The 11,715-nt window shown below is 39.5% G+C and overlaps 2 protein-coding genes across 2 annotated transcripts in view; both read right to left on the bottom strand.

The window, feature by feature from the left end:
• LOC106171370 (uncharacterized) overlaps positions 1–11,715 on the bottom strand; it is a 237,833-nt gene that overhangs the window by 103,575 nt on the left and 122,543 nt on the right. The gene's annotated exons all lie outside the window — the stretch shown is intronic.
• On the bottom strand, positions 5,789–10,977 carry LOC106166881 (uncharacterized). Its single transcript, XM_013545544.2, has one exon. It carries the CDS (start codon positions 10,475–10,477, stop codon positions 8,582–8,584), a length of 1,896 nt encoding a protein of 631 aa, XP_013400998.1. The 5' UTR covers positions 10,478–10,977; the 3' UTR covers positions 5,789–8,581.

Below are 11,715 nucleotides of genomic sequence, written 5' to 3'. Positions count from 1 at the left end.
TGGTGAGATTCTATCGAGGTGTGTAATGGTACCTTTTATCCAATTAAACACCCATTTCTTGTTGCTAGTGACATTGACAATTACACATAACATCTTCATGTTTTTCGTTTGCATATATGCAAGATTGTGCCATTGAACGAGGAACGAGTCTAAACGCTCAATTAGAAACCCTTAGGAGGACAGAATGCAAATTTCTTGTGGGCTTTGATATCATTAATAAGTTAATTGTCTGCGAAAGGCTGTGTTTATAAGATACATTAAAGCGCTCGGTATGGGTATTATTAGATTATTTACGTGGCAAAAGTATTTCTTCATATTGAGCCAGAAATTACAATACAAAAACATTGGAAATATTTGCATCAATTCAGTGTTTATTGGCGAGGAAGGAGCTCATGCAATATTAAAAGCACCCATTCCTGCACAGGCCTTGACTGCTACCTATTTTTCCCAAAAAAATCGATTAAATTGTAATTTGTTAAATTTCAGTAGCTTGCGGTATGCATTAAGATGTCGTTATATCTGCCCGGAATGGTGCTGTAACTCGGGAGACCGACGTTATGTCTTTAGTCGTCTTATAGCTAATATGTCTATGGGAGGTGTCTGGAGGTGTTTACGTTTCCGCAATTATTTGTTGTATTCATGTAGACTACATAGAAACCAAACAATTTTCTTTTCTTTTCACGACTTTCGTGGCGCATCCGTTTCCGTTTACTGCTAATGTCGCTTTTAATGGCGAGAACTACCTACCATATTTGAAAGTTGTCTTCTCGCACTCATATCTTGGCACCCTTAAAAAACGTCGAAATAAGCGAAAACACGACACCCCATGAACCTCCAAGTAATTGCAAACTGCATTAATGTGTCGTTAATTCGTAAATGGTATATTAGCCATCAATGATTGATAAAGGTTCAGTGGAAAGGTGAAAGTAATTTTCTGCGGAAACGGCACAATCAACTAATGGAAAGCACGGAGAGCCTGAATTAGTTTGCCTTCACAGCCTGATACCAGCATCTTTTTTTTTCAGAAGTCATCAACTGAATTTGGTTGTGACAGCTGTTAGACCAAAATGATCATCACATCCACCATGGAAAGTTTTGAGCGTAATTTTACAAAATGATAATAATTATGATACATGTAACAGATCCATGCAGTCTGAAATATTGAATCACAAAGCGCCTATATACTTATATCATTATTATTCTGATTTTTTAATGCTATCATCATATGATGTATGTAATATGTAACTTATGACAACTAGTCTTCGACATTGTAATCGACTCCGTGACTGTCAGAAATTATCCCTAATTAGTGAGATAAATGTACGATGATATTTATACTTAAAAACGGGGTTTACTTCAAACTATTAGTAATAATAAGGTCCGATCTTATCTTGCTATGGTATTATAGTTATTCCCCATTGTAGATGTATCTGATGTATGGAATATATGGAAGTGTTTCCATCTTGTTAGTGTGAAACAATTAAGAAGAAGGCAAAAACGCTCTACAAAGGCGGAGACTTTACTTTTAACGAGCATTGCCTCGAGCCTATGTAAAAAATACGACGTTCTCTTGTGAAATGAGATATGCAAAAAATGCACATGAAAAACGACTTATAATCTTTATGACGCTTGTATAGGCTACAAGCCTTCAACACAATGAAATACTTGTGGATCGAAAATCAGAAAAAATGCTTTCCAAGAGACGGTCAATAGGGAATTATCCTGTCTGTATGAGTCACAGTACAACTCAATCATTGTGATATTTTTTCCTCTTTGTCTGTGCTGTGCTGCTAAACGCAATATTAAAATTTGATATCATATTGATACAGAATATATGTCACGCTACTTTTCAACCCGCATCCTCTCTTTTCTTCTTTGTTGTGATCTCAAATTGCATCAGTTAATTTAACTTGAGGCAAATGCACATGATACGTATATCAGAATATAACAAAGTTATAGAGATCATGAAAAGGGCAACGAATTCTTTTTAGCTTTACTAGTTTTGCACCTGATCCAAGCTAGTCTATGCAGAAATGTGGCTCCCTGGTTATTTTACTAGCAAGCAGATGATAGCTGAGCAAGCATCATTTAAACAGAAAGGAATGCACATGCACCTACCCCAAAGACGCGGCAAAAAGGCTAGCTGCTTCATCCCGTTGCTGGAGCGGCGTCTAGAGTCCCTCTCGTGCATCTCGGCACCGTTGCTTCCAGTTGGCGGACAGCACTGTGTCAGTTCAATGAGAAACCAAGCACAATTTCAGACGACAGAAATCAAAGTGTTGGAGATGCGCAGTGGCAATCTATCAACGGTGGAAGCCGCTGAAGGTTATGAATTATGCACGCACAACTGTTATCTCTAAGAGGAAGATAGCAAAGAGGCCCAAAGGGGGAGTATTTAAAATTCTGAGACTGGTGTGTTTTTTGACAACAACAACAGAAAAAATAATAAATAAATAAACAAAGAAAAAAATCAAAAGATCTATTTATTGAGGTGACAGTAACCTAGTCCTTGGAGTTTCTAAAATGTTATTGATATTTTTTGGCTATTTTACAATACAGTTCAATAAAGATGAAAAGTTGATGCGTGTGCACATTTATAAGGATTTTCATTCAACATGCGTCAAATAAAAGAAAAGAAAAGAAAAAACTCACGCCTTGTTCTTCACACAGATTAATTAGTATAACAGGTAATTATCAACTGCAGAAAGAAGTGTCTGAGATAATTAAACGCACGAACCAATTAAGCGTACTAGATCACGGAATCTCATGGTCAATTCCAAAAGACACAGATAATCAGCCGCTCACATAATATTGTCATGAAACTATCGACAAACTAAATTATGCAATATAATGCATCTTTTTAAAAACTAGACTTACGATATCATCCTTTATGAGGGGACCTCCGGGAGGCTGACAAGCACAAGAGGCAGGAAGTTTTCTACGAGATTTTTTCCGCGGCACGGATGATATAGCAAGCGTGGCGGATCACGACCGTGTGATTTATGCAAAAGCATCTCATTTCTTGATTTATTTTATTTTCAAAAGCTTTTACGCGTACAAAAATGCTATCTGATTATGTACCGTGAAGCAATATTATGCACATTTAACTTTTTATTGCAGTTCCCTAGGCTTAAGACGATGTCGTGGATTATGTTGGTCACGCCACAATCACCTTGAAGCTTACAGGTGAGGCTGAAATACAACTCGTACCTTGTCTACCTGTCTACAGTAACACCTGTGGTACATGCCAGGCTGGGAAGACGGCAGGAGAAAGAAAACACTGTCTGATTCTAATTCCACAAAAAAGAAAGAGAAAAGAAAAAGAAAGAAAAGAAAGAAAGAAGAAAAGAAAAGGAAGAAAAACTAACGAAACTGTAGTTGATCTCTCTCTCTCTCACTCTCTCTCTGAGCCTGTGCCAGCATGTTTATGCGTAAGGGTGTGTGTCTGTGTGCATGTCATTTGTATGAAAACGTGCGCTTCGCAGCTGCACTTTGTGTCTGCCGATGCCTGTGCAAGTTCAGGTTTGTCTTTTCTAATATATTCTAATGTTTGCATGCTTGCTTGACTGTGGCTGACTGTGTGTGCGGTAGAGAGGCGGAGAATGACTGTGAAATGGTATTTAGTTAAGCACGCTGTTTAAAAGATGGTTAATTAGCGTGACATCATTTCATAATATGCATGCTGTGAAATTCTTTTTCAAGTGATTTTAAAGGGAAAAAGTTTCCAGCGACAGCAAAGATGAGTAAAATATTTGGTAGTTCTTTTGAAGAACAAACTGACAATAATTGGTCATTTCTTGTAAGGATTAATTTTGCATGGTAATTTTTAGTGTGATTAGACAAACAGAATTACCTAAATATTGCATTTAAAGCAACTTGCTGTATATTTTTGAGTTCAAGGTGATTTATAAATGTCTCAAGTTGAAGCTAGTATCTTACTGTCCCTATGAACACTTTGTCAGATATACCAAGCAGGTTAGCCCCAATACGTCAAAACTAACCGCCTTCATTCGTCTACAGGCTTTAAGTTATTGGTCTGTGAACCTCCTCAAGTGTTTTATGCAAAAATTCTTGAGTTTTTGTCTGTGTGTGTTTTTGTGTTCCTTTTTTCCAAAATGAAAGAAAGCTCTTCGGGCCTCTTCGCTCCACTGAACTAAAAGATTCATTTGGCCGGGAGCTTTTTTACTCCACGTCTTCTACTATGTAAAATGATGCCGGGTCTCTCGGTTTCCTTTGACCTTACCAGGTTTTAAAGACATTTAGACAAAGCCTGTCCTGAAAAACTAGGTATTGTCGAAAATACATAACGAAATGCAACTACATGGAAAGCGACAGATATGTCAAAGTTGGGACACCATCATATGTGTTCAAGACTTTTAAAAGCTTAAAAGTACTTATTAGCATGCAAACATATAACACGGTTCCATTTCTATTGTTTTACAATACCTTATCCACTCTCAGTCGGCATAAAAATCAATGCTGATGTTTTTAAACAAATTTTAGTAACTTTATCACTCAGATATTCGTTTATGGACATGTCAACTTAGAGAAGAAGAAAGTGTAAACCGCGGCATCGAAGCACTCTACATGTAGGCTACATGTATAATCAGAAAAGTGATTACTAATTAGAAGTTATGTTTTATATGCGCAATGTGCATGCATGTTTATATGCCATCCCGAATAACCACAATTCATCAATAAGGGTAAGTAAACATTTACATTCAGTTTACAATCATTGTGTGTTTTCGGTATTGCTCTGAAGGAATGTCGCTTTGTTATACTGTGTTTTTATCGTGTACATTTTTGCTTTTGTTGAAACATGTATGTTTTCCTCAGGAAAATAAATAAAAAGACGTTTTATTGCACGGTTAAGTCGATTTCCAGTCCAGTAATATCTTTATACTTCATAAAGAGGTTGCTCGAATGCATGATTTATGTTACTGGTATGTTGGAATTTCACTTTCATTACTGGATTCATGATCTAGTGTTGTATTACTCCTCAATCTCACTATATTTGACTTTGCAGTATATCTGTCGATCAAAGCCGACTGGTCTTTTCATATTCACACACATTCGAAAGACAAAATAAATAATAAAAACGAGGCAGAAAAAAATGTGACGTTATTTTGCATAGACCACCATCCTTTCATGGAGTCAATAGTGAGTACAGTGCGATCAACGCGCCATCTACAATTTTCATATTTTGTGTTACATGTAGCCTTTGTGGAAGATGCGTGGGAAGTGAGAGAACGTCTGACAGCGCCATATCTATAGTTTTACTACCAAAAGGGCCTAACGTGCAATTGCGGACCCATTAAAAAATTTAAAAAATGAAAATATTTTTATGCAGTTGGTGACTAAACATTCTTCTTCGCCGCAACTTATTTTTCTCCGAGTGATAAGTTAACCCCACTCTACCAGCCGCCGGACGACTTAAGTTTGAGAATTAAGTTTAAATCAAGTCACATTCGAGAAATCGTTTTCGAGTACTCTCCAAAGATCATGTTCAGTACACCTTGGCTCATATCCATGCTGACAGTATTGCAGAGTCACGAACATAGGTTATAATCCTACACGTATTTACCCTCACTGTTTACTTACGACCATTGATTCTCTTTCTTTTAAATCCAAGATACATTTATGCAAGTTTCGTCAAATAAAGAGGTATACCTGGGGATTTTCAAATCTTTTAAGTAGTGTTACGAGAACATGCTCAGTTGAGATTTGAATTATTCCCAAACTATTATTTCTCTATTATTATCCTGTTTGATAAAAAAGAAAGACGTGGGATGTTAAATATCATTTATTAAATATCATTATTAATAGCCATTATGTCAAACTCTTTCAACAAACTTAACACCGATTAACAAAACTGTATTCCCCCTTGTTGTTATAGTAACCGTTGATGTTATTGATAATCTTTTAAAAAGAATAAAAGTAATGATTATGTTTCAGCATGTTTATAAAACACGTCAACTGCTAGTTATCAAGTTAACAAATTGCAATGGTAGTTTAAAAGTAAAAAAAATAGCATGTTATGTGTAGCAACAGCATTTGTTAGTTACCACTGAGTCTTAAAATAAACCCCTTACGACATGACAAATGTTCTAAGGGTATCTGCCTAACCTTACAAGTGAGTTGGACACGGATGCCGGCTTTTGTGACACAAGGTGTTTATAGTCTGCAGGTGCGACAGTATACATAGCCTTCCTTTATATCTCCATACCTGTCGTATTCAGCTCACGTACCACAGGCTACCTTGACTTGATTCATTTTTGCCTTAAGAAACTTTGAATAGAACTAGCGGTGTCATGATGGTGACAAAGGCACAAACAGACTGTCAAATGACAAAGAAAAAGAGTATATCTTTCGTTTTACAATGTACGTATAAAAAACGTTGTAATATCATCATGAAAGGGGAAAACATACGTCTTTGTTTAATATATTAGGATACAATGTTTCCTCGACGTGACATATTCAGTATAGACAAAGTGGCGGCATTGTAATAGAAATGATAACGGACAAATAAACCTATGGTATGGCAGACCATACACCATGGTCTTAAGGCTAACATAAATATATTCTCTCACTGATACGCTTCCCTTAAAAATAAAATAATACATTACGATGTTCATAAGATTAATATAATGGATATTCTAAGAGCATTTAATGAATTATAAATATGACCAAAAAAAAATCACCAAGTAACGCCCCTCAAAGTACTGCGAAATTAGTAAGCCAGAAACTCCTTTGTATATGAATAAGACGCTTGTGACTAATGGTCACCAAGTTGAGAAACACCTACTTTTGTGACGTTATCTTTTTAGTGTCTCACTGCCCATAGAGTTTTAGGAAAGCCAACACTTTAATTGTAATTAACCCACGACATTGTATTCGGGGGAGACGCCCATAATTCATCAAGATGTAAACTTAAGCATGAAAAATACGAACAGCATATGTGGAGCTTTTAATATCGAGTTTATCCCCTTCGACTAAACACATTTGCTGTTTCTGCTAAAAGTAACAATATAACAGAAATATAGAAAAATATGGAAAAAAAGTACTTCACCCCAAGTTTGGCAAATACTCAAGTATAACAATACAATACCCTAACCAATATAAATAAAATCACTGATATAATCTTACATATGGCTAGCTGATATTCATATTGGCAATAAGGGTCAGAGTCATATGTCAGTCGCTCTTCCCATCAGGAAATCTATCATTTATGCCTGTTGCACTCACTCTTAACATTACATAATTTCGGTCTAACGTGAGACTGGTTACCATAGCTATACAGCTTAGGTAAGGCAATAATCTGTCGACTCGCATTCCTCAAGTATCGGATTCTTTCTCCGATGCTAATTAACCGACCAGGCACTAGATGTAACATTCAATATAAATCGTGCTCTGTAAGCGATTTACAACAAAAAGGATATTGACCCGATTTTAAAAACAACAGCAAATTTCTCAACCGTGTTTTGCTAGACAGAATATTTCGTCAAATATATGAAAAAAATTGAGTTTGGTAATAATAATATTTGCTGATCTATATCGCACATGTAACAGAACTAAGGCGGGGTCAAGAGAGGGGTTATCTCAGCGATTGAACAAAGGATGTGGTTGCCGGTGCGCTTAACAGGGCAAACCTTCACTAAGGGCGGAGTAGGTTCTTCCAAACACGGTCTATACAATATGATTCATAGCATTTTTACTTTCTCCTCTTTCGTAAATACTTACAGAACACGAAGGGTTACCGCCTATAATATTTTGTGAGTTATATAAAAAACCACCAGTCACCAAACTAACTGAAATAAGGATTAACTCAAGTGATACTGTACAGTTTCAATGTTAAGAATACCCCTCCTCTTTGCACTGTAAACAATACCTGATGACGAACACTGCGGTCTTTTGATGATATGAAATCGGAGAATATCTCAATGCAAGGCGTGTCACATCTAAATGACTAATGATAAGTTGTCTGAGGTTTGGAATTCGGTTATTGTTTTTAGTGAGGCGTTTAAAATTATACAATACTTAAATGTATGCTAGTGCAAAATATTTTACAAGAGAAGAAGATCGGACTTTGTACATATAAGATCAATTACCCAACGATCTTTTACCCATATGAAAGGCCTCTTATCGATTCTTCACATGCTCCAATACTGTAAAATCTTATTGCGTTAATCAAATATATGTACTCTTTTAGTAAAGAGTGCATGTCACTTGGTACACAAACAAAAATTTGTGCCAATTTCAATAAAAGAAAATGAGAGGCAAATAAGCGAATATATGTACATGCTCAGATTAGATTTATAATATATATCTGCACAACCAAGGCCCTTTAAATTAAAAAATATTACCTTTACAATGTGAATTATAAGTTTCCAATTATGCATGTCTGCTGAGCTTTGTAACATTCATGTTCTAATGCTTATTTCAGTAAAATTGTCACGGTTTTTTATAAATTTCCGTTAGTGTTCATATAGCGATTTAGTTTATACTGTATTTACAACAATATGCAGCAGAGATATAGTTACCAGCACTGATCAGAACTTCCTTATAGTTATCAGCAGTATTTTCATGGGAAATATCCCAGAGTCCGTTCAAAATCGTCGAATGGGGGTCTGTTTTCACCGTCAGAACCATACCCTGCACTAAAGTCCGGGCCTGCTTCCCCATATAGGGGGTTGGTCGTTATTTCCCCGGGGTGGTGATCTAACTCATTGCGGTTCTCGAATCCCTGATTCATTTGGTACGCCGAGGGATGGTCGCGGCCGAGTTCCCCAAGCGCCATTTTGCTGATAGACCCACCAAAGGCACGCTCGTTCTGAAACTGTCTCTCTGGCTTCCTCCAGTCCCGGGGGAAGGATCGCAACTCCTCAGGTTCCCTCATGAACATTTCGGAATGCACCCCGTTACTTAGGGGGTCCTGGTCGCTGGAAGAACTTGCGCGGTGCTTGCTACGGCTCTGTTTCGACTTGCTGCGTTTGCCTTTTCTGCTTTTACCTTTCTTTTTGTATCTAGTCTGCGATTCGCTCCGGTGCATGGGTGGGGGGAGTGAGCGCGATCTCTGATTTGGGGGTATTGACGATCTGTACAACCCGCCTCGCTCTAACTGCTTTATATATCGGCGTTCACGAGGGGGGCTTGGGAGCCGTCCGTCACGGTCTGGATAAATGATATAGATGGGACCATCGTGGCCATGGCGATCATGCTTGTCTTTTCGGCTCATTCTCTTGGGGGTCCTAAATTGCACATAGTCATAGTCAGCTGGAGGAGTGTGACTGCGCCTGTGGGGAGACGGAGAGCGTGACGAGTGGCGATGGTGACGACGGTGATGTGAACGTCTGGGACTACCACCTCGGCTGCTGGATGATGACCGTTGCCGACGCTCGGGGGATTGGTGTCGATGTGCCTCACCATCACTGTGAGGTCGGCGACGTGGGGAGTGGGATTTCGCCCGCCTCTCTCTGGAACCAGAGGATGAAGATCCCGATTTGCGGCGGCGTTGCGAGGAGGAGCGACTGGGAATGCGCCTGGAGTATAGTTCGTGAATATCGCTTGCCGCGTACGCCCCACCCGGGCCAGGGATAGGTCTCAAAGGTAATCTGGGGGGCATAGCATATACGGGAATCAAGTGGGCCCCTGGGGGTGGAGGGGGCATGCGCATCCGGGGAGGGCCCATAAAAGGTCGCATCATTGGGGGTGGGGGTCGCATCATGGGATGACCAGGTGGGGGTGGGTAGGGGACCCGGTACATTGGAGGCCGCATAGGGGGTCTCATCATCGGTCTGCCGCCTGGCTCACTTATATGGAAGCCTCGGACGTGCGCTGCGCCCATGGCGTACGGATTGGGGCCATTTTGAGGAGCATGGCCATTTCTTTGCTCTGGGCTGTCTCCTGGAATTCCACGTAAGCTCCCATTACGAATCTCCTCTCCCAGGACAGAGGCAGGAGGTTCGGTGTTAGACCACCCTTCTTTATGCTCGTAGGCGTACGTGCACGATTTTACCAAGGCCAATGCGGCTTGGGTGCCCTTGCAGATAAATCCGTGGCATTCCAGTACTTTCACACCCGTAGATCGACGCATAACAAAAGAGAACAACGGCGGGTGACCATTGCTGGTGCTGGCTGCCGGAGTATCTAAGGACACGAATTTCGGAACCGTCTCGCCTGTTGCTGTGTTGGTCACCATCACACACTTCACCGCGGCACACACATACAGATTCTGCACAGGAAACCAGAAGACGTTACTGGGGTCCCCGACATACTGGAGGTGGACCCCGGTACTTAATACTGTCACCCAGGCATCGATTCCCTGCACAGGCGAGTTAACATCCACCGGGTACCTTTCCTGGAGTGGTTTCTGTATGGCATCTAATCCACGTGCTGTTTCAATGGGCACTGCACTGCCAAGGTACAACACCCGACACCGAGCAAGGGGTTTATGTTCAACTTTCGGCCCGATCACCATTTTCACGGGCTTGCAGCCGCCACTGACGTTAAAAACGTACTTTATATCTTCCTTGTTCGTATGCTATCAACAAGTCCTAGGAGACAAAATGGCTCCCGCGCACCGACTCGATAACTTACTCGATTGTTTTCACCATGGAATAGGGTGTTGGGTCAAAACTTCGAATCTCATGCCTAAATGGCTAGCACAGCATCTGAAGAATATTTCACTCTTGTCCCTGAAGGCGACTGAGTCTGGAATCTCATAAATTATTAATCCGTTTTCATATATCTAGTCCCCACACACCGCGCCAGGCGTCAACTCAGGTAAATGAACACACCCTAGTAATGGAGGAACAGTTTTCAACGCGCAGACTCGATAGTTAGTCAATACACTATAGCTCGGTGCTCATTTGAATAACTAAAGGGAACTCCACTCCCATTCTACTTGCACCTGACCCTCAAATTCCCATCACCCATATTTATATATTTAGACGAGGTCGCTGTATTGCAGTAAAAGGAATGTGCTGAAATATGAAACGTACTATTCTATCCCGTCGGTATATGTAAACCGGTTGACAAAAGAGAGGATAAGCAATTATGTTCTCTTAGCTTTTGTGTCGGTGAGTCTCGAATCAATGGCCCTATAGAAAAGACCTGTACCCAAACCCGCAAGGCCTAAACGCCTTGTTGTGGCTGAAATATGGATAGGCACTGAATGACGATATGTAAGATGCTTTTCAAACTTATTTTATTTCTTATAATGGATTTATTTTGTAAAATGCACTGGATATTGCAGCTGTATGTATATGTTGTTCTATTTGTACTATAATACTATTTATTTTATACAAAGCAAGGGGGCGCTACAAATATTAAATACACTTAGGTAAAAAGTCCAGGTGGGCGGTCACAATTACGTCATTGGTATTGAAATATGGCACAAAGAAAGTCATTAACTTGCTGGTACATGTACCCGGAACCGTATTTTGAATGCGATATATTTTTAACATTCACTAAATACTGTCTGTAATCTGATGAATGTAATCTGATGTATGATAATGGTACACCTTTCGTTATACTAAGTTTACTACAGGGCTCAAAGAGTGGATCTAATTCGGCCAAATATTATGGTCAATTATTTCCATGATTTAGGGTCGTGGAAAATGTGCCCCTCCCCCCTCTCCATCCATCTCTCTATGTCCTTCACTGTTAAATAATCTCATATAAGTTCCTTTTGTAAAAGGAATATTTGATAACAAT

Source organism: Lingula anatina, chromosome 1 (genome assembly GCF_051362555.1).
Source record: "Lingula anatina isolate TDL-2025a chromosome 1, LinAna3.0, whole genome shotgun sequence".
Taxonomy (NCBI): Eukaryota; Metazoa; Brachiopoda; class Lingulata; order Lingulida; family Lingulidae; genus Lingula; species Lingula anatina.
This window is presented reverse-complemented; position numbering and strand designations above follow the sequence as displayed.

Excerpts from the sequence above, each read along its gene's own strand:
- LOC106166881 (XM_013545544.2), bottom strand. The coding sequence starts at position 10,477 with ATGGTGATCGGGCCGAAAGTTGAACATAAACCCCTTGCTCGGTGTCGG.